At 49.6% G+C, this 25,054-nt stretch overlaps 8 protein-coding genes across 8 annotated transcripts; 3 read left to right on the forward strand and 5 right to left on the reverse strand.

Annotated features, from left to right (window-relative positions):
- Positions 1–168: 168 nt before the first annotated feature.
- Positions 169–1,091, forward strand: N7517_011655 (uncharacterized protein; the record flags this gene model as incomplete). The annotated part of the gene is given in 3 exon segments (XM_056729378.1): positions 169–359; positions 375–707; positions 737–1,091. The coding sequence occupies 3 exon segments, from the start codon at positions 169–171 to the stop codon at positions 1,089–1,091; spliced, it is 879 nt and encodes a 292-aa protein (XP_056575193.1).
- Positions 1,092–1,367: 276 nt separating this feature from the next.
- N7517_011656 (uncharacterized protein) lies at positions 1,368–3,713 on the reverse strand (the record flags this gene model as incomplete). Its single annotated transcript, XM_056729379.1, has 1 exon — positions 1,368–3,713. One exon carries the CDS (start codon positions 3,711–3,713, stop codon positions 1,368–1,370), a length of 2,346 nt encoding a protein of 781 aa, XP_056575194.1.
- A 106-nt stretch (positions 3,714–3,819) lies between these two features.
- Positions 3,820–5,085, reverse strand: N7517_011657 (uncharacterized protein; the record flags this gene model as incomplete). Its single annotated transcript, XM_056729380.1, has 2 exons — positions 3,820–3,848; positions 4,806–5,085. 2 exons carry the CDS (start codon positions 5,083–5,085, stop codon positions 3,820–3,822), a joined length of 309 nt encoding a protein of 102 aa, XP_056575195.1.
- Positions 5,086–5,677: 592 nt separating this feature from the next.
- On the forward strand, positions 5,678–5,998 carry N7517_011658 (uncharacterized protein; the record flags this gene model as incomplete). The annotated part of the gene is made up of 2 exons (XM_056729381.1): positions 5,678–5,724; positions 5,779–5,998. The coding sequence occupies 2 exons, from the start codon at positions 5,678–5,680 to the stop codon at positions 5,996–5,998; spliced, it is 267 nt and encodes an 88-aa protein (XP_056575196.1).
- A 493-nt stretch (positions 5,999–6,491) lies between these two features.
- On the reverse strand, positions 6,492–9,880 carry N7517_011659 (ion transporter; the record flags this gene model as incomplete). Its single annotated transcript, XM_056729382.1, has 3 exons — positions 6,492–8,516; positions 8,577–9,577; positions 9,634–9,880. The coding sequence occupies 3 exons, from the start codon at positions 9,878–9,880 to the stop codon at positions 6,492–6,494; spliced, it is 3,273 nt and encodes a 1,090-aa protein (XP_056575197.1).
- Positions 9,881–11,025: 1,145 nt separating this feature from the next.
- Positions 11,026–17,907, forward strand: N7517_011660 (bifunctional carbamoylphosphate synthetase/aspartate transcarbamylase; the record flags this gene model as incomplete). The annotated part of the gene is made up of 4 exons (XM_056729383.1): positions 11,026–11,725; positions 11,804–14,823; positions 14,862–17,795; positions 17,851–17,907. 4 exons carry the CDS (start codon positions 11,026–11,028, stop codon positions 17,905–17,907), a joined length of 6,711 nt encoding a protein of 2,236 aa, XP_056575198.1.
- Positions 17,908–18,368: 461 nt separating this feature from the next.
- N7517_011661 (AMP-dependent synthetase/ligase) lies at positions 18,369–22,185 on the reverse strand (the record flags this gene model as incomplete). The annotated part of the gene is made up of 8 exons (XM_056729384.1): positions 18,369–19,217; positions 19,267–19,326; positions 19,376–19,642; positions 19,695–19,765; positions 19,815–20,044; positions 20,517–20,656; positions 20,715–21,850; positions 21,912–22,185. 8 exons carry the CDS (start codon positions 22,183–22,185, stop codon positions 18,369–18,371), a joined length of 3,027 nt encoding a protein of 1,008 aa, XP_056575199.1.
- Positions 22,186–22,727: 542 nt separating this feature from the next.
- On the reverse strand, positions 22,728–24,897 carry N7517_011662 (exocyst subunit EXO84; the record flags this gene model as incomplete). Its single annotated transcript, XM_056729385.1, has 3 exons — positions 22,728–23,118; positions 23,177–24,446; positions 24,510–24,897. The coding sequence occupies 3 exons, from the start codon at positions 24,895–24,897 to the stop codon at positions 22,728–22,730; spliced, it is 2,049 nt and encodes a 682-aa protein (XP_056575200.1).
- Between the last annotated feature and the right edge of the window lie 157 nt (positions 24,898–25,054).

Genomic DNA, 25,054 nt, shown 5'->3' on the forward strand with positions numbered 1-25,054 from the left:
GATGATGAAGCGAGAACATCATTGCCGTCTATATCAGCAAATCAAAGCTCTTCAGTGATAGAGGAAGGGCAAGCTTCGAGTGAGGGCTCTAGATCAGATGACGAGCTCGAAGTTTCAGAGGCGCAGAATCGGCCAGCAACTTAACAGGTGGCTAAGGAACTCCAAGAAATGGAGAACAATGAGAGGACTATGGGGGTAGAGCACCCATCAACGGTGGAAAGCATGAACAGACTTGTGTCAACTTATTGGCACCGGAACCAATTGCAGGAGGCCGGTAAACTTTTAGATCAAGTTCTGGTTAGAGATGCGAAGCTCGGCGAGAATCATCCCTATGCATGGACAAACATGAGCAACATGGCGTGAGCATACAAGAGGCAGGGGAGCTGGGTCGAGGCTCTGAAGCTTGATCTAAAGTTTTTGAGAGTGCTACCGCCAACGCATAACTCGCTGTTACATTGGAAAATGAGACTCACTTCAACGTATCGAGACCAAGGAAAGCTAGAGCCTGCCGAACAACTTGGACTAGAGGTCGTCACTACTTGTCAAGCTTCCCTTGGTACAAATCACCCTGTGAGGCTCACCTCTCTGGAAAATCTTACATCTACATATCGAAATCAAGGTCGATTGTCAGATGCCGAGGATCTTGGAAAGGAGGCAGTGAGAATTTGCGAGATCGTACACGGCGAGACACATGTGGAAACCCTTATGTTTATGAGTAACCTGTCTCCATAATCAGAGATCAAGGCCATCTAGAAGAGGCTATGGATCTTGGAGAAAACGCACTAAGGAGGATGGAGGCTAGTCTGGACCGTCACATGGGTGTCCCTATGGCCGATCTCGCAGTGACATATCATATGCTACAATTACTGCCCGATGCTGAAGCTTTAACATCCCGGGCTTTGCACTTAATGGAAGAGACCCTTGGCGAAGACGACCCACACACCATCTACGCCATGGCCAATCTCAGCATCATATGTAAATCACAGAACAAGTTGGATGCTGCGAAAGATTTGCAGAGACGGTGTACACCCGCCGAGAAAGGATTTTTGAGAAGGATTATCCTGAAACCGTTGCAGCGCTGGGGGATTTGAGGGAAATGTCATATATAGCCAACTCATCAGAGAACCAATTGAGGATTGAAAGCATGAAGGTGATGGAAGGATAGGAACGCTCTGTAGAAAGATTTACTTTGGGGGTGCCTGCAACATAGCACCTTTGCACCTAGACAATTCGTGCAGATGCAAGAGAAGTAACTGAGGTTCCATTTTGAGCGATGCCTTTCTTGTGAAAACATTTTGCCTATGTAATTCCAGTCGAAAAGAAAAAAAGAAAACAAAAGTAAAAAAAAGGAAGACTAACGGGGTATTTCAAAGATACTTGGGGACATCAACTAATTCGAACTCAGCATCATTACCTTCGTTCACCTTTTCCATGTCAACATTCTCGAAGCTACCAGCAAAGGAAGGCTCAGGGGATCCCATATCCATGGTAATGGTGCCGTCGCTCTGTGTTTCGTATTCCTCGTCGGTAGTCGGGTCAAACCCAAGCGACGATGTCTCATCATCATGCTCAATTACCTCCATATAAGTGTCCCACTGCGCGTCATCATGGCTCTCATTATTCTCATGTTTGAGCCCAAACTGGGCATAATCGGTAGAGTCCACGGACATGATATCCGAAGCGTGACTGTTAGTTGCATTGTGGGATGCACCATAAATGGTGCTCCGGGCGTCATTAGACTTGATCTCGCAGAGAAAATCACTGCTCGAGGCGACACTGCCAGTGTGCACGGCGGGCCCGGGACCTGAGAATCCACCGACGTCCGTGGCGGGAATGATCAAGTCGGTGAAAACACCGCCCGTTTCATCGTCATTACCCCCCGCCCATAGAGGTAGGTATTGGAATTCATTGTATTTGAGACAGGTTAGGATATCTGTGAGTTCGTGTCGCATGGTGGCTGGGCCAGGTTGTTGCAACATCTCTAGTGCGTATCGCCTCAGGAAAGATTCAACCTCATTCTTGAATGTTTTTTCTTGGAATATTTCTGCTGAGATGTCCGTCGTTGGTTGCAGTGGAGATACAGGCGGAAGACATGGGCTAGGGGTGGGAGCAGGAATGGGATTGAGAAAAGAGCCGTTATTGGAGATGCTGTCAACATTGCTGCCAGATTGTGACTGCCGGACGTTAATGGTCATCTCCATCACAACGCGCCCTCCCGCATGTTGCGCAGCCAGAGTCTCTTCCTCCTGACGAGCCTGAGATCTGGTTCTAACCGCTTGGTTGAACGCATGGGTCATCTGGCGGACTTCCCTACGCGACACATCGCGAATCCTTGCTGCTGTTTCACCACCAAAGGCCAGCGAGCCATTGCCAATCTCTGCTATTGAAGAATGAGACTCCTTACGAAGTGCTTCATCTTGACTGAGATCCAGCCACACCAGCGCATCCCAGAATTTTTTCCCAATCAATCGCTGAAGGATAAATCCTTTGTCTATGCCCCATCGGTGATATGGGTTTTCGGATCTTGCCAAATTTGGAGCCACATGGAATGAGCGATTTGTGTCTTTTGTCTTGACCAAAACCCCGTAAAGACGTTCACGGATGAGTTCCTTCAGCGTCATGACTAGTTGATGTACAGCTTCTTGATCTGCGGGATAGAGTTGAAGATGGCGGGTAAGCTTCTGGAACTCAGCGATGTGTGCCAACCAGGGCATTTCACTCCCGGTCAAGTGTAAGAAACATCGAACAACGTAGTCACCGAAACTCTTGCTAGCGTATTCAATACGCTGCACCTCTGCGTCCTCTAGAGCATCAGAAATCCGGCTCCGCACCAAGCTTTCCATGGATCCGATTGGTTTGAAACGTGTGGCCCGAATCAGGTACAGCAGGGCTTCATCCCCAACCATTTCAACAAAAGCATCTCGGCAGAGGCTGGGAGATTTGATACCACATGCCACTCGATATGCTATCTCAGGATGAAGTTCAATGAACCGAATGTTGTTGAGTTGGTAGAACCACGAGATGATGTGGTCGCAGATGGCCGGCACTGTAGCCACGTCGAATATTTTGGCGAGCGCAAAGAAAGTCCACAGCTTGCAAGGGGTGTCTATTTTAGGGTTAAGTCCTTCCAGAACGTGGAGAATGTGCTCAATGCCTTCACGATGACGTGAGGCAGAGTATTCCACCGGCAAGCGCTTCTGCTCCACTGTTTCAGGCTGCGATACTGGAGATTGGTCCTGTAGTTCAGATGAGGCTTTAACATGCTCGATATCGGTATCGACTGGGGGCTCAGGTGATGTAGGGGATTTTGCAAGCGGCTCGAGGGGTTCCAATTCATCTTGTCCCCCAACGCACTGCCATGGCAGACTCCATATATTCCGTTTCGAGGCCCACGTTCTGATACTAATAGGGCATGAAAGCTCGGTCAAGAAGATGACCGCATCTTCGTCCATGGTTGGGGGTGTAAGGTCCAAGACGTATCGAATTCCATCTGGAAGCTTGCCAGTCAAGCCGCGTCGCTTTTGGACCCGGATCTGCGTTTGCGGATTGAAAAGACGTTTGAAGTAGGCCGAGCCTGTGGCCAATAGTTTCTCACTGTGGATGCGATGGGGAATTGTCTGTGCGGCAATCGGCACCCTAGATCGGATTGTCTCCGGAGAAGGGTCAATGAACACCAGCGTATCTGCACCATGGAGAAGAAGTAGAAGTGGCATAGGTATAAGGCTGAAAAGTGATTGAGAATCCGGGGGCCTTGCTGGGAGCACTGCGGGGGTATCGGGGGTGTGTCCAGGGTGTGGGATGTCAGGTACGCTCGCAGTGTCACCATTCGGTTCCTGTTGCTGATTTCGCTGTAATAGTACAAGATTTTTGATTTCTTTCTGAGGTGTGCAACCTGAAGAGTGAGATGACTCCATTTTGGGCAGACATGAAGATGTGACCATGAAGAGAAGGTGAGATGAGGATGTAGCTGTGTGAAGAGTAAGATTCAAGTCAATACAGAGAGTATAGGGTAAGAGAAGATACAATGATGTTAACTAGAAAGAGTAATATTTAATTCAAGAGGGAAGAGTATCACAGAGAAGAAGGAATATCTGACTGTGGGGGAAATGGGGAATGAGGCTCTGCTGCCTACCAGGTACATGTACATAGGTACCTAACCTGTGTAAACAACATTGAAGAATAGTTGCTTATATAACCTGTCTATTTTGGACATTTTTAGATATAATATATCTAGATATGCTCCCAAATATAGAATATGAGAATATAGGTATAAAAGAGTGTTACTCTAGACCTTCTTAAAGGGGATCAGGGCACTGTTGGTCCAAATTGGTCATGATTTGGGGGCCTGAGGCAGTAAGTATGCCTTGATGCCTTGATACCTTGGGGAGTATTTGTGCCCGAGGTTTCGCATATTATGTAGGTATATTGGCAAGGATTTCCATCTAGATTTGATATCTCTTTGCAAGTAAAAGTGAAATTCCCACTGTGATCGCCGCCAATCCTCCAACGAAAGACAATACAATCGTAACCTCATTAAATGGGTGTTTAGTGGCATAAACCCCACAAGAAACAGCAAACAAGAACCACCAGACTGGGGAAGCAGCCCACGTGATCCGATCTAGAAAAGAAATTAGTTCACTTCACATCAAAAGAGAATCCGAAAGTTACCTTGCATAGCCTGCAATCCTAATTCCGGTAAGAAAAACAGTAATAGGACGGACGCTAGAGCTAAGGAAGAGGCAGTGGCCACATCTGCAAATCATCAGCTCAAACTATTTAGAAAAAAGAAAAGAATAGAAACATACAACTGCTGAGAATTGCCGATGGTCTTTTATTCATGACCTCGGTTAGATCCTCCTGGAGCGTACTGAAAATACACAGACCGACATTGTCCCCGAAGATACGCTGTAGGGTCTCTCGAGAGGCTGGTGTCAGTTGTGAGAACCGGCCAATTTCCCATTTACTGGCATGTTTCTCAGCGACATCGACGGGGACGTCATATTTGTTGACGAGGAGTTGGGTGATGTAGGTGCGGACTTGGTCGGCGGGCGCATTAGCCGGTGGGAAGGTCGTGAGACCTGTCATTTTCTTTTCCATTATATTGAAATGATGTACGGAGTACGGAGTAAAGATGGAATTGTCCATTTTATATAAAGATATTCCGAGGCTGTGTCGCCTATTTGGGGGCCAAGCATATCGACGAACCACAATAGCTCCATAGGTGCTCCATAGGTGCTCCATAAGTTTCTGCCATGCGTCATTTGATTCAAAAGTACGAGATTAGAAAGGAATAGCAAATTTTTTCTTTTATTTGATAGGAATCACACTTCCCAAGCTTCGGTTTACTTGTCCAATAGGGAACCCCGTTTTCAGCTGCTATAGTCTATTTATCATCCTCTATAGTCTAGAATATATATAGAATATAGATAGTCTATAGAGCCTCAGCCATCCATATCATTTCTAGTACAAGGTAGAGGGTAGTAAAGAAAATATCCAAACCATAAGAGAGCTATCCAATACCTCGGGATCCAGAAGTGGCGGATACCTCACCATGTGCTCATATCAATGTCATTCTTTCTTTTTTATATAGATATCCAGTACAGAACTTCTATTTTACTTCTGAGCAACTGAATTGAAGCAACTTGCCCCACAAATAACTCCATCTACAAACCCCATCATGGCTACCATGGCAGAAGCCGTTCACCAAAGTCGGAAACCGATGAAGTCAGTATTTGTCCCCTGAGTAGCTGTCGGTCTATATTGACACGAAAATCCAAGATCTCGCACCATCGCCCTACTAAGTGTCTTTGGGGTCATCGGTGGTACAATGCTGATGTTTCGCTTTCTAACTCCCCAGGGAGGCAAAATCATCACCAAGGAAGAGGTAGCGGCGTATCGGGGTGGCGACTCTGATCAAACAGATCAAGGCGAGACATATGGACACACTGCTCGGGCGCCCCGAAAGGGATCTCAAGTACCCAGAGGAGGAAGCATCTAAGGGGAAATGCTGTCTGGGAGCATGAGCGATATCAAGAAACATAATAGTGGAATCATGTTGAACAATTATTACTCGCTTGGTATCATCTGTGGCGCGTTCTCTGCGTCTCTTTTTTTCAGGTTCTGTTTTATATCTTCTATCATTCAATAAAAGAGTATATGGGCACCAAAAACCTATTCTTATAACTATGGTTCCCCTAGAATGGCGAAGACCCGAACAAATGATCGGCAGTATATAGCATTGAGCTGCTTCTAGTCAATGCATTGAATAGAAAGCTTGGAATACGAACATGTCATGTACTCATGTGTGGACTAATGAACATTGAACCTTGAAGCCGTTATGTACCCCGAATGAGATGGTATCTGGTATCCGCAAAACAAAAAGCCAACGCCAGATCAAAAGTAGATATCTAAAAAGCAAAAGAACCACCCAATCAATTTACAGGGTTTTTTGTTACATGGTGTCATCACCAAAATGAAGATGCAATGAACAGTTAGGTAGAGGACAGGGTATCACCACCAGGTCCATCTGCTTTGGATGGGCTTCCACTGCCAGCCCGGCTTCCGGGTGAATTGGTACTTTTCTTCTTCGAGTCTTTCTTGTCACGCTTCTTTTTCTCACGTGTAGTCCCCCGGGACTCATCGGGTCGACTTGGACTGCGACTAGACTCGCTGCGGCGGAGATCTTTGACTTCTTTGATCACCTCACGGAATCCTTCTTCGATGTTATTCATGCGAGCTAGAACCAATTTGCTGAGCATGTCTTGGGTTTGGGTTGGGGCTTCGCGACGAAGGACGGGTGGGGCAAACCCTAGTTGGGTGTGGAAACTAGACGGAAGGGCACCGGTGAAGCCGCCCGCCACGGCTCTGTTATCGCCTAGATCAGATCCCAGATCGAAGAGAAGGGTGGATCGAGGCTGTGTCCCCGGAGGCCGATCAGATAGGTAGATACTGTCCATCTCAGGAACGGACATGTGATTTAGTCCAATCGGAGGATTCCGAGGACGAGGTGCATGTAGAATGTGACGCTTCATGGTACCCTGGTCTACTGAGGTAGAGATGGCAGGGTGTGGTTCTCCATCGGAAGAATCGGCTTCTGGTCGTGGAGGTGTGTCCCGGCCTTCCGTCTCTTCATTCGGAGATCCAACGGGATTGTACAGCATGGTGACCCCGGAAGCATTCCGCGTATGTCTGACACGACGTGTAGGGCTGTTGCGACGCGAGATAATTCTCGCCGTAGATGGGCGAGAGCTGTAAAACTTGGGCGAGAGCTTCTCTGCGCCTCCAACCGAATTAGATGATGTCTTGCCCGTGGACCCCTGGGCCAAGCGTTTGTCATCATTTGAGTCACGGTCACCATCGTTGCTGGTAAGTTCATCATCGCCCTCCATGTCTGTATGATGGGAGAGTTGTCGTTTCTGAGCGGGCGAGACAGAGGGCCTTGTGCGCCGAGGCCGAATGACTGGGCTTGCAACGCAGCTTGTTCGGTCCTCGGGATTCGAAGCAACTGATCGGGTCGTTTCCGTGAAATTTCGAGGTTGGTTGGCCAATCTAGCCCGGAATGGAAACTTGGCTCGTTTCGAGCGCATCTCATGTTGGTCCACAACTAGCGAATCCCCATCATCGGGTCCATTGGCTGGTCCAGAGCCAATCTCCTGCATCCAGTCTTTGATGACGTTATTGGTCTGGCGTTCATGCACAGTGCTCGGTGGCCCTCGGATTCGGTTATCACGGTATGGGCGTCGAAACACTTCCTCCAACGCTCGATCCTTCTGGTATGTTGCCACAGAGGGCTCTCGCCTAAAAACCGATGCCCTGGTGCTGAAACCACGGAATCGACTGGGCTGAGCTGGGATGTCATTCGGCGAGGTAGGTTCAATTAGATCCATCGGCTGAACGACTCGAGAACTAAGGATTGTCTTCTCATAGAGGCAAATTGTGAACAGTATGGGTAAGTGGGTTATCTTTATAATGGTCCGGTTGAGCCGAATGTATTCACGGAACGGCATCAGGTATCGGAATGGTGTCACTAGCCAAGCAATGACGTTTGTCGGTGCCACATAGGAGAATAAGGCATCAGACTTGACCATCGAGATGGTATTGACAGCGAACAAGAATTGATGTTCTTGATTTGCGTTCTGGACAATTCTCATAAAGGAATTGGTCAGAACAGTGATCAAGATAGTGACGACAACAAAATGACAGATGAATAGGAAGACCGTCAATATCGTTTTTCCTAAGAAATTGTATTCATCCCACATTGCCCATGCTGTTGGCGTAAATCCCATCAGCATCTGGAACAAACCATAAGCCACCACTTTGGGGGATTTGTTGTCTCCAAAATTCAAGAAAGCGACAAAAAAGCCAGAGCAAGAAATGACGATGAGTACGAAGACGGCGATCAGATCTGATGCCATTATCCGGAACGCAATGAGTAGTTGAGAGAAGTAGCGATAATGATCCAATATGGAAAACAACCTAGGAAATAGCAAAGGTGCTGTGGCGGTGAGAACATCAAACTGAAATTTATTAGGATATACCGCAGATAAAAGCACATTCGTAAAGATAGCGAAACTTACTGCTTGATCGGCGATGAATTGACTTCTAGGGTAGGTCAGGAATGTGCCGTATATCCTCAAGCAATAGTATGCGAAAAGCAATAGCAGAATCCCGACATCGAACAGATTCCAAAAGCTCATCAGATAAAGACTGAAGCCTTGCTCATTGAACCCAACAACTTCATCAAGCATGAATCCGGCACTCCAAAACCAGAATACAATCTCAAGGGATGTGATCCTGCGGCTGCGTTGTTCCAGAACAGCTAGGAACAGTCCCAAGAGTACTGCAAATGATAGAGTGGAAAGAAACTGTCGATAGCGCGGCACCCTCAGCCGCGATAATTTGAACAGAGATGCGTCCCGGGGGTTGTAGATTGTCACTGATCGCCGAGGTGTCTTGTTGCTCGAGTCTGTCGCAATGTTCCCATTGGGATCCACTGCCGCCCCGTAGTCCAGGTTTCTACCTTGAGTCATATTCACAGGACGATGGAGATTGTCGGCGGCAGAGTGGAAGACAACCGTCCCCGCCCAGATAGCCTCCAATTGTTGCACCACGACCGGATGGGCCAAGAACCGTTTGGCCTGCGAGCGAATAGCGACCTCCAAGCATGAAACACGGGCAGCAACCACCCGTTTCCGCTGGGGGCCTGTGACTAGTATTGTGGATTGATCCTGGCCCTGGAGTGGATAGAACTCGTAGGACAGTGCATCGATCAATTCTCGGGTCGAGTATTCCCGCAATAATTTTATCGCCAACAGTTCACTGACCATTGCCCGTGTGTGATTTGCCCCGCTGTTTCCGGGACTCAGGTGTATTTCCCTCTCAAATTGCAGACAATTGGCCATCAATGCATAGAGGGTCGCGCGGGAAAAGTGGGCCGACATGATCTTCTGCAGGATCGGCTTGATCAGGAACTGGGAGACCTGCGGCGAGCGTAATTGGTCCCATGTGAGGGTGGTTTCGCAGCGGGAGGCGATCAAGGGACGGATGGCGTGGGTTATGTTGTAAACAGGCAGTGCATCTAATCACCGTTGGTCAATTGTCCACCGTATACATCCCCTAGAGATCTCTTCGTACCCAAATGCGACGCAGAGAATATGGGCAGTAGAGGCGTAGATTCCAGTGGTCCATCCTCTTCTTCTTCCTCCCAGTCCTGATTCATATCTTCTTCATCGATTTCTTGAAGCTCTGAGGCATCACTGCTTTCATCGGCTCGGGAGACGCGTCGCGGGTTGTGCGCGCGAAACCACGGGGAGGGGGTCGAGAATGGGGACTGCTCGGTCTGCCCGCGCTGAAGTTTTGGACGAAGCAGCGAGGCGAACATGGCGAGAAAAGTTTGGAATCTAATTCGGCATCACCGAGGGTTGTTGGGAGGTAGGAGGTTAGAGCATTGCGGAATTTAAAACGCGAACGCGAGAAAATCAAAAGAGGGAAGAGAGCACAAGAGCAGTGTAGAAAAGAGCAAGTAAAAGAAGAAGTTCAAGATTTCAAAAAGTCCAAGCGCGATTAATTTAATCCAAAGAGCTCTCATACGTTGGGGGAAATTCTTAAGCTTCCGAAACCCCCACGTCATTGTACCTACCTACAGGGCTACCCCCTGGCCCTGGTTACATAAGGTTATTTATTTACTACCTATATTACTAGGTACAACATATATTAACTATGCTATATGCTATTCTTGATATTTATAGACCTTTAGATCTTTAAATTCTTAAATTATATCAACTTCTAAGAGATATTATTTTCCATTCTCAACAATATGCACCAGAATGCCTACATATATGTACTCCGTGCATGCTCCGTACATATAACACTCGATAGGTCAGAAAGATTCGCCACACGTGCGACATAGAAAGATCATTGTACTACGTTCAGATGAGATAGCAATATTATAATCTACATAAATATGTATATATATATCTACACTATACTCCGTATACCCCGTATATAAGGTACTCCATATATATATATATATCTCCCCGGACCAGGGCAATATATCAGCCGTTATCGGCCCACTGCCCGTGCGTTGCATCATATGCAGTAATACCTGCATGTATATAGAGAAAGTTGAAATTTTATATCGAGTACATTTGAATGATAGAAAATCAAAATTAACAATTTGACCTTTATATTCTAAATATAATAACAATGAATAATACAATAGCATAATAATAGTCTAATATAGTGGAGGATCGGAAAATCTCTGCGGTGAAACCGATTGACCGAAAGCAGAAGAAAAGTGGGGACTGAAAAAGCTTTTTGCATGAAAATATTTTCTGCCGAACTTGTTCTTTTCCTCTCTCTCCTCCACAGCTGGTTGCAGCACATCTTTTCTTACTTCTCTCTTTTTTTTTCATATTATACTCCTTTCTGCGTTTCATTTCTCAAATCCCAATTCCGCAGATGAACTAGAGTTTCCTGTTCGCACTAGATCGTCCCTCGAGAGGACTTGTTCCCTCACATATCAAGATGTCTCAGCGTGCCAATCTCCTTGAGGAGCCAGTCCTGCTTACCAGTCCTCACCTGGGTGGTGCAGTTGGTTACCCAGAGATCCTGCCCAACATGGCTTCTAACAATGGTGTGATTAAGCCAGCCTGCATCCCAGTTCGGGGTGGCTCAGACCGGTTGGTTGCCCTCGAACTTGCAGATGGCACTGTCTACCAGGGTTACAACTTTGGTGCCGAAAAGAGCGTCTCGGGTGAATTGGTCTTCCAGACTGGTATGGTCGGTTACCCCGAGTCCATCACCGATCCCTCATACCGCGGCCAGATCCTGGTCGTCACTTTCCCACTCGTGGGTAACTACGGTGTCCCTTCACATGATGAGATGTGTGAGCTCCTGAAGGACTTGCCCAAGCACTTCGAGTCCAGTCAGATTCACATTTCGGCCCTCGTGGTGGCATCCTACGCCGGCGAGGACTTCTCACACTTCTTGGCCAAGTCCTCCCTTGGCGATTGGCTCAAGTCCGAGGGGATTCCGGCCATGCACGGTGTCGACACTCGTGCTTTGACCAAGCACCTTCGTCAGACCGGTAGCATGCTGGGTCGCATGCTGCTGCAAAAGGCCGGCGCCAGCCCCGAAGTTGCCGGTACCGCCGGTGCCGACTGGAAGTCACACTTTGAGGAGACTGAATGGGTGGACCCGAACACAAAGAACCTCGTCGCTGAGGGTGAGTGATCTACCAAGCTGATACAGTGAAAAAGCAAACGACTTGGTTTCTAACATTTTTTTCTTCTCTTTTTGACAGTCTCTATTCGCGAACCTCGCCTCTTCACACCTCCCGCCGATGTCGCCCTCAAACACCCCTCGGGCCGCGGAGTCCGCGTCCTCTGCTTGGATGTTGGTATGAAGTACAACCAGCTGCGTTGCTTGCTTTCCCGCGGCGTGGAGGTTCTGGTTGTGCCTTGGGACTACGATTTCCCTACCCTTGCTGGAAAGGATTTCGACGGTCTGTTCGTGTCGAACGGTCCTGGTGATCCCGCGACCCTGACCGTTACCACCAAGAACCTCGCCAAGATGTTCGAAGATGCCCGTACTCCCGTCTTCGGTATCTGTCTGGGTCACCAGCTGATTGCTCGCGCTGTCGGCGCTCAGACTACCAAGATGAAGTTCGGTAACCGCGGTCACAACATCCCCTGCACAAGCATGCTCTCTGGCAAGTGCCACATCACTTCTCAGAACCACGGTTATGCCGTGGATTCCAGCAGCCTCCAGAACGGATGGGAAGAGCTGTTCGTCAACGCCAATGACGGCAGTAACGAGGGTATTCGTCACACCAGCCGTCCCTTCTTCAGTGTTCAATTCCACCCTGAGAGCACACCCGGCCCCCGGGATACCGAGTACCTGTTTGATGTGTTCATCAGCACCATCCAGTCTACCATTGCCTCCCCCGAGGCTCTTAACCTGCCCGTCTCTTTCCCCGGTGGCACCAAGGCCGAGAATATCCTGGCTGCCCCCAGAGTCTCGGTCAAGAAGGTTCTTGTTCTTGGTTCCGGTGGTCTCAGCATTGGTCAGGCTGGAGAGTTCGATTACTCTGGCAGTCAAGCCATCAAGGCACTGAAGGAAGAGGGTATCTACACCATTTTGATCAACCCCAACATTGCCACCATTCAGACCTCCAAGGGTCTGGCTGACAAGGTTTACTTCCTTCCCGTCAACGCCGAGTTTGTCCGCAAGGTCATCAAGCACGAGCGCCCCGATGCCATCTACGTCACTTTCGGTGGCCAGACTGCCCTTTCGGTCGGTATCCAGCTCAAGGATGAGTTCGAAGCCCTCGGCGTCAAGATTCTCGGTACCCCTATTGATACTATCATTACTACGGAGGATCGTGAGCTCTTCGCTCGCAGCATGGATTCCATTAACGAGAAGTGCGCCAAGTCTGCTTCTGCTTCCACCATTGAGGAGTCTCTGCGTGTTGTCGAGGATATCGGTTTCCCCGTCATTGTTCGTGCCGCCTACGCTCTTGGTGGTCTAGGCAGTGGTTTCGCAGAGAACATGGATCAGCTGAAGGAGCTCTGCACCAAGGCTCTGGCCGTCAGCCCCCAGGTTCTTATTGAGCGCAGTATGAAGGGATGGAAGGAGATTGAGTACGAGGTTGTTCGTGATGCCCAGGATAACTGCATCACTGTCTGCAACATGGAGAACTTCGATCCCCTTGGTATTCACACCGGTGACTCCATTGTTGTGGCTCCTTCCCAGACCCTCTCCGACGAGGATTACAACATGCTACGAACCACCGCAGTCAATGTCATTCGTCACCTCGGCGTTGTCGGTGAATGTAACATTCAGTATGCCCTCAACCCCTTCTCCAAGGAGTACTGCATTATTGAGGTCAACGCTCGTCTGTCACGATCCTCTGCTCTGGCCTCCAAGGCTACCGGATACCCTCTTGCCTTCATTGCTGCCAAATTGGGTCTTGGTATCCCCCTCAACGAGATCAAGAACTCGGTCACCCAGTCCACTTGCGCCTGCTTCGAACCCTCGCTTGACTACTGCGTGGTCAAGATCCCTCGTTGGGATCTGAAGAAGTTCACTCGCGTGTCAACTCAGCTTGGTTCTTCCATGAAGAGTGTTGGTGAAGTTATGAGCATTGGCCGTACCTTCGAGGAAGCTATCCAGAAGGCCATTCGCATGGTTGATTTCCACAACCTTGGTTTCAACGAGTCCGATGCCCTCATGTCCATCAAGGGCGAGCTCCAGACTCCCTCTGACCAGCGTCTGTTTGCCATTGCCAATGCCATGGCCGCCGGTTACACCGTTGATGACATCTGGAAGCTCACCAACATTGACAAGTGGTTCCTCACCCGCCTCAAGGGCCTCAGCGACTTCGGCAAGTCCATGTCCGCCTTCAATGCTACCTCCGTGCCCATGCCGATGATCCGCCAAGCCAAGCAGCTCGGTTTCTGCGATCGCCAGCTCGCCAACTTCTTGGACTCCAACGAGCTCGCTGTGCGCCGCATGCGTGTTGAGGCTGGCATCACTCCTATTGTCAAGCAGATTGACACCGTCGCCGCCGAGTTCCCAGCCTTCACCAACTATCTCTACCTTACCTACAATGCTTCCCAGCACGATCTGTCTTTCGACGATCACGGTATCATGGTTTTGGGCTCTGGTGTCTACCGCATCGGTTCTTCGGTCGAATTTGATTGGTGTTCCGTACGTACCATTCGTACGCTCCGCGAGCAGGGCCACAAGACTATCATGGTCAACTACAACCCGGAGACTGTTAGTACCGATTACGATGAGGCTGACCGCCTTTACTTCGAGAACATCAACCTGGAGACTGTTCTTGACATCTACCAGCTGGAGACTGCTAGCGGTGTGATCATGTCTATGGGTGGTCAGACCCCTAACAATATTGCTCTGCCTCTGCACCGCCTCAATGTCAACATCCTGGGTACCTCTCCCGAGATGATTGATGGTGCTGAGAACCGTTACAAGTTCTCCCGCATGTTGGATCGTATCGAGGTCGATCAGCCCGCCTGGAAGGAGCTGACTAGCATTGACGAAGCCCGCGGTTTCTGTGACAAGGTCGGCTACCCCGTGCTGGTCCGTCCCTCATACGTGCTCTCCGGTGCTGCTATGAACACTGTCTATTCCGAGCACGATCTGGCCAGCTACTTGAACCAGGCTGTTGACGTCTCGCGTGAGCACCCTGTTGTTATCACCAAGTACATTGAGAACGCCAAGGAGATTGAGATGGACGCTGTCGCCCGCAACGGTGTTATGGTTGGCCACTTCATCTCCGAGCACGTTGAAAACGCTGGTGTTCACTCTGGTGACGCTACTCTGATCTTGCCCCCCAGGATCTGAGCCCGGAGACCGTCCGTCGCATTGAGGAGGCTACCCGGAAGATCGGCAATGCCTTGAACGTTACTGGTCCTTACAACATTCAGTTCATTGCCAAGGATAATGACATCAAGGTCATTGAGTGCAACGTTCGTGCCTCGCGGTCCTTCCCCTTCGTGTCCAAGGTCATGGGTGTTGACCTGATCGAGATGGCCACCAAGGCCATGATTGGAATTCCATTCCAGGAGTACCCCCCTGTGTCGGTTCCCAAGGACTACGTCGGTGTCAAGGTTCCCCAGTTCTCGTTCTCGCGTCTGTCCGGCGCTGACCCCGTCCTGGGTGTCGAGATGGCCTCCACTGGTGAGGTCGCTTCGTTCGGTCGTGATAAGTACGAGGCCTACCTGAAGGCTCTCTTATCCACTGGGTTCCGTCTTCCCCGCCGCAACATCCTGTTCTCCATTGGTGCCTACAAGGAGAAGCTTGAGATGCTGCCTTCCATCAAGAAGCTCCACGATCTCGATTACAACCTCTTCGCCACTGCTGGTACCGCTGATTTCCTCAAGGAGAACGGCGTGCCTGTCAAGTACCTTGAGCATCTTCCGGATCACGAGGAGGAGGACATGAAGTCTGAGTACTCTCTCACTCAGCACTTGTCCAACAACCTCATCGATCTGTATATCAACTTGCCGTCCAACAACCGCTTCCGTCGCCCGGCTAACTACATGTCTAAGGGTTACCGTACTCGTCGTATGGCTGTTGACTACCAGACTCCCCTGGTTACCAACGTCAAGAACGCGAAGATCCTGATCGAGGCTATTGCTCGCCACTTCCCTCTGAACATCATCCCTGCCGACTACCAGACTAGCCACCGCACTGTGGTCCTTCCTGGTCTGGTCAACATTGCTGCATTCGTCCCCAACCTCGTTTCCGCTGGTTCCAAGGATTTCGAAACTGTTGCCAAGGCTTCGATTGGAGCCGGTTTCAGCATGATCCGCGTGATGCCAGTCGGTGTTGATAGCTCAGTCACCGAGTCCCACGACCTGAAGATTGTTCAGCAGAACGCTCACGGCAAGTCGCTCTGCGACTTCAACATCTCTGTTGCTGCCACCGCCACCAACTCGGACCAGATCATCCAGATGGCTGGTGAGGTTGGCTCTCTCTTCGTCCCCTTCAACCACCTGTCGGGCAACATCAACAAGGTGGCCACTGTCACCAACCACTTCAGTTCTTGGCCCTCGAGCAAGCCCCTGATCACTGATGCCAAGAGCACTGATCTTGCCTCGATTTTGCTGCTGGCCAGCCTTCACAGCCGTAACATTCACGTCATGAGTGTTACCTCCAAGGAGGATATCAGCCTCATTGCTCTGAGCAAGGAGAAGGGCCTGAAGGTGACCTGCGATGTTTCTATCTACTGCCTCTTCCTCTCCCGCGAGGAATTCCCGGCCTGCAGCTCCCTGCCCACCGCTGAGGACCAGAAGGCTCTGTGGGAGCACATGAGCACTATCGATGTCTTCTCCATTGGCAGCATTCCCTTCCAGCTTGCTGGAAAGGAGGCCACCCCCGAGTCCGGTATCGCTGAGTCTATCCCTCTGCTGTTCACTGCCGTCTCGGAGGGCCGCCTGACCATTGAGGACATCACCGCTCGTCTCTGCGACAACCCCAAGAAGATCTTCGAGCTGCACGACCAGGTCGATAGCTCGGTCGAGGTCGAGGTTGACCGCCCCTACGTTTTCACGAACCCCCAGACCTGGTCTCCGTTCAATGGCAAGACCATGCGTGGCTCCGTCCAGCGTGTTGTTTTCCAGGGCCAGACCTCTTGCCTCGATGGCGAGATCACCACGAATGCCATCAAGGGTGCCGACATGTCCAGTCACCGCATCATTCCCACCTCGCCTGTACAGAAGCCCATGACCCCCATGGCCCGCCCGGAGAGTTCCCTCGATAGACACGTGTCTGTCTCTGGCACTCCTGGCCGCCGCTTCCGGGCCATGGACAATGCTGTCCCGACCACCGGCGAACTTGGTCCTCCCCTTTACGTTGCCTCCTCGCAGCTCTCCCCCTCGCTGGCCGATATGCTCTCCCGCTCTCCTTTCCGTGGAAAGCACATCTTGTCTGTGAACCAGTTCTCTCGCGCGGACCTGCACCTGCTGTTCACCGTTGCCCAGGAGATGCGTCTTGGTGTCCAGCGCCACGGTGTCCTTGACCTCCTGAAGGGTCGTGTTCTGACCACCCTCTTCTACGAGCCCTCTACTCGCACCTCGGCCTCGTTCGACGCCGCCATGCAGCGCCTCGGTGGACGTACCATCGCCATCGCCACTGAGCACTCTTCTACCCAGAAGGGTGAGTCTCTTCAGGACACCATCCGCACTCTCGGCTGCTACAGCGATGCTGTTGTCCTGCGTCACCCCGAAGCTAGCAGCACCGAGGTCGCGGCCAAGTACTCCCAGGTCCCCGTCATCAACGGTGGCAACGGCGCTCTTGAGCACCCCACCCAGGCTTTCCTGGACTTGTTCACCATCCGCGAGGAGCTGGGCACTGTCACCGGCTTGACCATCACCTTCACTGGTGACCTCAAGTACGGCCGCCCCGTGCACTCTCTCATCAAGCTGCTCCAGTTCTACGATGTCCGCATCCAGCTTGTTGCCCCCAAGGCCCTTGCTCTCCCTGAGGATGTCCGCCAACTGATTGTTGCTTCCGGCCAGTTGGTCCTCGAGTCTGAGGAGCTGACTCCTGAGATTGTCGCCAACTCTGACATCCTGTACTGCACCCGTGTGCAGAAGGAGCGCTTCGTTGACCTCGCCGAGTACGAGCGTCTCAAGAACACCTTTATCATCGACAACGCCTTGCTCAAGCATGCCAAGGAACAAATGGTCGTCATGCACCCTCTCCCTCGCAATGCCGAGATCTCCGAGGAAGTCGACTTCGACCAGCGGGCTGCTTACTTCCGCCAGGTATGTTTTGAATCTCCCCTGATATCCTTGAACAATATACTAATCTATGTCACAGATGCGCTACGGCCTTTACTGCCGCATGGCTCTCCTTGCTCTCGTCTTGGCGCCATGAATATAAAACTCTTTTGCCATTATAATTATGTGGGAAAGGGGAATCCATCATGGATTCATACGAGACATGTTTTTCCTTTTTTTGTTTGAAAAGTTCTGTTTTTGATACTCCGTAAACAGCGTGAAGTCAGCTGTATAGATTAGATGAATCTCCGTTTCATTTGACGGTCCCGTTCAGTGTGTATATTTTTATGTTCTATGTATATTATGTGTTATGTGTGATGGTGATGTGTGTGTTATGTGTTATGTGTGTTTTGCGTGTTTTGTGTGTTTGGCGTGTTTCTATTTTGGGGTCATTTGGGGTCATTTGGGGTCATATTTTGGGTTTGGACATCGTGGATTCTTTTTTTTTTTTTACTTGGCATCTTCTTGGGCTTGGGACTTGGAAATTGGGGGAATTGGGGGCATTTTTCATTTTTATATCTGACAATCTAATTCACTAATTCATATGAGAACGTCTTTTCAAGTTTGGAACACCCAGCGAGGATCTTTGTCTCCTTGGAATTCTCCGACATCACCCACATCTCCCATCAACGGGCTCAGTCCCTGGACTTCTCTAACACGCTCCTTTTCGGCATTTTCCCGTCGGAGAACCTCCCATAGGACCCCAACGACCACAATGTTGGCAACCAGATACCCCAAGGCAAAGCCATGACCCAGGAAGTACCGTGGGCTACTCTCGGTACGATATAATTGTGTTCCAAGGACCGCACCCAGATTGCCAATTGAGATCTGCATGGCATTGGCAATGCAACGTTTAGTCTGACCAGATACGTTATTGGCAGGCCAAGACAGCACAATGGCCACAGCTGGGTAAATGCCTGCCGCAGCGAAGATGGTTCCGACATAAGACACGCCAGCACGGTGTTGTGATAGCAGCAGAATGTATCCGATACACCCAATGGCGGATGATCCCATGATAAATGGGGCACGACTGCGAGTCTTCTCAGAAGCAATCGCAACTCCAATGGTCATGAAGAACGCTACCGCGTACGGTGGCACGGAAAGCAGCTGGGCCTTTGCGGCTGAGTATCCGAGTTCTTTGATGATCGTTGGAAGGAAGAGCGATAATGTATACAGTGGCAAGGACATTGTGTGGAATCCAAGTCCATACAGCCAGACTTTGGGGTTTTTGAATGCATCCAGTACTGCTGACCAGGTGAATTCCTCATCCCGAGTGGCATCGCTGTCATTCTTCAAACGTAATTGGACGAACTCCCGTTCTTCCTTTGATAGGAACTCGGCTGTTGATGGGTAATTATACACCCAGAAATAGGCGATAATCGAAACAACAATGGTCAATAGCCCTTCCTAAATTGGTAGTAAGCTTGTGTTGATATCAAGATGATATACGACGCACCAGAATGAAGATCCACCTCCAACCATTCAAGTTTCCCACGCCTTGCATGTGAGAAATTGCCTAGAAACCTGTCAGTGGTGTTGATCTAGTGGAACAATAAAAAACCAACCCAAGCTAGGATACCACCAAAGGCACCTGCCAGCGAGGCAGCACTGAAAAATAGAGCCACGCGATAATGTTGCTCATTCCGTTTATACCACATGGACAGGTAAAACACCACCCCGGGGAACAATCCACTCTCTGCAACACCCAAGAAGAATCGTGAAGACAGATATCCTGAGTAATTCTGTACTACTCCCAGGAGTGTAGCGACTACTCCCCAGACAAGAGTGAGAGTCGGAAGCCATATTCTCGGGGTGGTTTTTTTCAAGATGATCTGGATGTAGCTGATTAGTATATAATCACTTATATCAACATGTATTGCTCACATTGCAAGGAATCTCAAAAAGAACATAGCCGATAAAGTATAGAGTCAGACCTGTAAGGTACTGGTTTCCTGCTATATCCCAATTAGCTCTCGGGTCGATATCAAAACATACGAAACATACACATGTTGATGTCGGTTGTCATTCCTTCTAAGCGGGCATTTCCCACATTACTGCGATCCAAAAAGGACAGTAAATAGAGTAGTGTGAGTGGTGGTAAAAGACGATAGTCCAATTTCCGTAACAAGGCCTTCTCGTTGATGCCCTTAATACTTGAACTGGTATCGCTCTCGGTGCCAGTAGGCACATTGTGCTTTTCTGAGGCCATGGTAACTAGGATAATCGGGTTTGAGCTATGATATATGGATATATGTGAAGAGAGGGGAAAATAGAAGAAATATAAAACATCTAGCACATCTAGCACCTCTAGCACACCATTTATTATCCGCAATAAAGACATCCTAGAGACGAATAAGATATAGGGAAATAAGTAGGAAATGAGCAATATTGGGGTTGAAATGACGAGATCAGCCACATGAAGATCGGCGTACTTTGTAGGGACTAGGGGATTTGTCTATCTCGGATATTTAGATGTCCTGAAGTATAGAGAGATATAAGTATTCATATTACTATACATCTATAGAAATGTTCATTAGATTAAAGTACTTTGTGTTAGAAATTACTTCAAGAGTCGCTACTGCCATAAGTATAGGATGTACTATATTCTATGCCTAATCTATAGTACTGGTCTCATTGTATATTCGTTCATTAGCACCTCCAGCTGTATGTAGGTACCCTTCGTCTCATGCCTTATCAGGCCAATACTTTTGCACAATGACCTTCTTATTGACCTTGCCCATGGCATTGCGCTCGATCCCATCCACAGCTTTTAGAACGGTTGGGATCTTATAAGGAGCCATCTCGTTCTTGAGCTCAGCACGTAGAGTAGGAAGATCGAGCGTATTCTATATCACTGTTAGTTATCAAAGATATTTCCTCCTGGATGGGCACACGGAAACATACCCCTTCTCGGAACTTGACGACCGCAGCCACTCGCTGGCCCCATTCTTGGTCTGCCAATCCAACTACAGCAACTTCTTGAATCGCATCAATGGCCAGCATCTTGCGCTCAACTTCCAACGCCGAAATCTTATACCCACCCGATTTGATCAGGTCGACAGAAGCACGGCCTTGGATGAAGTAAGCACCGCTCGAATCGCGTTTAGCAACATCGCCGGTCTTGAACCATCCATCCGCTGTAAACTCCGACGCTGTCGCTTCCGGTTTCCGCCAGTACTCACAGAAGACATTACCGCCCTTAACCTCAATCATGCCGTCCTCATCCACACCATCCACAATCCGACCGGTTTCTTTTTCGGTCAGTCGGACCTCGACGCCGGGCAATGGCCACCCCACACTGCCATCGATACGCTTTTGAATATCCAGCCCACAACTGATCGCCATGCCGATCTCAGTCATTCCATATCGCTCTAATAAAACCTGGCCGGTGATTTCGGCGAACTTTTCTTTGATTGGGGTTGGGAGGGCCGCAGATCCACTGACGACCAGCCGTAAAGTACGAGCTCCAGCCCGCGCGGCATCTTCTTGTTCCGTCCCGCGGATATGAGCATCGAAGTAGTCATTCAAACGGGAGTAAATGGTCGGCACAGCCATGAACAAGGTCGAGGAGCCGCGGTCCTGCCACCGCTCCCAGATCACTTTCGGATCAAACTTCGGATGCATCTCCACCGTGGTACCACTGAGGAAACTGGCAGCCAGGCCATTGATGATACCGTGGACGTGGTGGAGCGGTAGTACGTGAATAAGACAGTCCGAGGGAGAGTATTCCCAGGCCTTGACCAGACAGCTTGCTTGGAAAGTGATATTCTCGTGTGTCGTCACGCAGCCCTTGGGGTTTGATGTGGTTCCAGACGTATAGATCATCAGGGCGCGGCGAGTGAGCGCAAACGGTGGGGAGAAAGAAGGTAGGGTCGGGGCTTCATTTCGAGAGAAGGGCTCCAGTCCCATGAATGGTATATGGTCGGCGCATCCTTCGCGCAGCGAGGGTGCGATCTTCTCGAAATGCGGATGCACAATAATCAATGAGGGGTCCGAATCTCCGACGGTGTATAGCAGTTCCTTCACTGGGTGACTTGTGCCTAATGAATGTTAGCATTGGATACATGAGGTTTCACATTGCTGCGCGTCGCTTCCACCTACACAGTGGAACACAGACACCTCCGGCGGCCCACACGGCCCATTGCGTAGCAACGTAGTCATATCCATTTGGGACCAAGAAGGCAATGCGTCGTTCTTCCAAATCTCCTGTCAATCGCAATTGTTCAATTATGCGCTTCCTTAATGCTGCTGCATCGGCCAGTAATTGAACGAATGTGAAGGATTGTTGTTTGGTGGTATCGATGACGGCGATCTTTTCGGGATTCTGTGCATGTTGCTCTGCTGCAACAAAGAGAGGCAGAGAAGGAACCGGCATATTTAATTTCTTTCTCAAAGATAGGTATAAGAATCTGGAGGGGTGTTAAAGGTGAGCACAGGAACAAGCGGGCCAGCTATTTAGCCGATTGCGGAGAAAACGCCCATGTCCACTTGTGGAAAGATTCAATATACTGCTATTAATATAGTTGTTATAGTTGTTATAGTTGTTATAGTTGTTATATTTATAGAATATTGAATTATATATTGTAAGATTATAAGATATTTATCTCCAAGGCTAATAACTACATGTAACTAGTTAACTAACTTAGCCTGTGGAAGCCTAACAAACAAGGCATCTAAACAATTACTCCCTAGTTATATTCCCCTCTATATGACCCTACCGCCTCTAAGACTGGTATTTTTAAGGTGTTAGTATATACCCAGGAGAAACATACAAAAAGATAATATAGAGACCTGAAAGTAGAAGTGAGATTATGGGAGGAATACCATTTTATCTCCGTCTCGGTTTTGGACATAACTAGTTCATAGCAGAATAATCACATAAATTTCAAATCCAAGTCGCTAATTCGTCAACCACAACTACAGCATAACTACCGGGGATGGGGTTTGTGCCAGCTCACCCGGTTGAACGGTGCGTGGACCATCAAACGACCCGTCGCCATTCTCTTCCAGTCCACGAGCCACCAGGTCTGTGAAATCTACACCCACTTCCACCAAGAGATCGGCATGATCGTGCACAATGTCGAGACATTTCTGCCAAACCGATGTGCCACGCTGCACGCTGCTAAGCTGTCGGCTGAGCAGAGCATTGAACCCATCGAGGTGATGCTTAGCCCAGCGAATGCAAGAGCTGCTCATTACACTAGGGAAGCATTGTTGATAGATACCGATGGTGTTCTTGATCAAGGAAAAATAGACGTAGGAGATCTGGAAGATGTAAAGAGGCAGATCACCTTCAAAGATACAGGCCCTTGGAAAGAAAAGTCAGCATGCAAACATAAGTTTGTGTGATAAGATGAAGAACATACCGAATGCGTTGGCCGATCACGTCCGAACGTGCCTTCAGGTACGTCTCGCGTGCCTGATCCTCAAACCCTAACCTCGTCAACCAGGTAACGTGAGTCTTGGTAGCCGCCGGGAACGAGTGTTTGTCGACTAGTGCCCGCGAGAGAATACCAGCAAGCCGAGTCGCTCGTCCGTCGACCTTGAAATTGATGACGTCTTGTGCAATGGTGTTGCCCTTGAGACCCTTGGCCAATTTCCGTAGTCGCTCGATGCTGAACACAGATGCTTCGAATCGCTGAAGCGCAATATCGATATCAAGCTCGTCCACTTGCCCTTCAACCCAACGAAGGTTCTGTTGTTTCCCATCCACATCAATGCGTAGATCAGATTTGTCTCTTGGGGTATCGGAGAGATCGAAAGCCTCTGGCTTTTTTTGGGGAAGTTGCCGACCAGCCAGATATCCATATGCTTCCAGGGGCTTGCTGGCCGCTTCAGTCTCCGAGCGCATGGTTCGACGCAGGTCCTCAACTGTTTTGCGGAAAGTTGCCAGAAGTTCCTGTTTCGCTGACACGTCATCATGGCGATATGTAAAGGGCTTGGATCCCACACGGATGCTGATTGATCGCCCAATACCCCGATCCAAAGCCTCTTCGCGCGCTTGCCCCGTTCCCAAATTGGCTCCAAGATCAATCATATCAATATCGTTCAGAAGCCAGCAGTCTTCTGCCACTAGCCTCGTTGGAACAGGTCCTCGGTGATTGGGGTGACTTTGGTCGACCCGCTTACGCTTCTTCGCAGCCACGAGCAGGTAATCGTTCAAAAGCACAATGTGAACGGGCCGTCTGGGTTTCCAGGTGGCTGAGTCCAGCTCAACCCAATTGCCAGTCTCTAGGACAATGTGCCGTCCTGGTGCCGCTGGAAGCCACTTCTGTGACCCTTCCACTGTTTTCCACAACGTTTGTAGCTGTACGCTCCACATGCTCTCGAGGTTGGCGACCGAGCTGCGATTGGCATTCCGTTTGGGGAAAGAGTCCTCCATCGGCGACATGGGATTAGGTGAATTTCCTACGCTTGTTTGTCCGAGCGCCGTTGTCAGCTCCGCCATGAGGGTACGGAGGGTCCGCATTTCATCCTTGAGCTTCTCGGCCTCTTTACTGATCTTGATGAATTGGGTGCGGTTCTGATAGACATTTTGCTGCAGATCGGTGGAGGTTCGGTTCTTGACTTTGCGTAGACTTTCTTGGTATTTTTGGATATCTTCCTCGGACGCGTTGGCGAGAAGACTGGCCACATCTAGCATCGGAAACTCCTCGTTAGCTTGTATAAACACACAGCGGCGGGTCATGGAGCTCTAACATCGATCAACTGGAAGACTGGGATCTCGTAGAGCATTGAGGTCGACTTTCGGTGCTGGTGAGTTCAGGTCCGCTGGTGACGGTTGCCTCGGAAGAGCTGCCGGTGCTAATCCGCCACGTCCCCCGGGCACCTGAGTTGGAAGTGCCGGGACAGGAGGAACATTGCCATCAAATTCAGGTGCGCTATTGAACCGAGTCGAGTATCGTCGTTTTACTAAATCTGAGGTCGCATCGTTCTGGGGTGCCCGCTCACGTGTGGGGATTGCGGATGGGCCTGATTCGGGAGACCTGGTATTGGGAGGCAGAGGACCGGATATGGGTTTAGGGGCGCTAATCTGAGGGCGCTGCCGACGAGACTTGCTCCTCAGAGTTAATCCTCGACCTTCCATGGTGATATCACTCAATGTAGCAATAATCAAGGAATGGAAACGTCGCGAGACAAGGGGATGACGCTCGGGCTGCTATGATTATATAATCCATATGCTCCGGACATGTCCAGGGCTGGACATCCTTTTGAAACATTTTTATCACCCCCCAACCACTCAA

This window comes from Penicillium concentricum, assembly GCF_028827145.1.
Source record: "Penicillium concentricum strain IBT 3081 chromosome Unknown utg000006l_segment0_segment0, whole genome shotgun sequence".
Lineage (NCBI taxonomy): Eukaryota > Fungi > Ascomycota > Eurotiomycetes > Eurotiales > Aspergillaceae > Penicillium > Penicillium concentricum.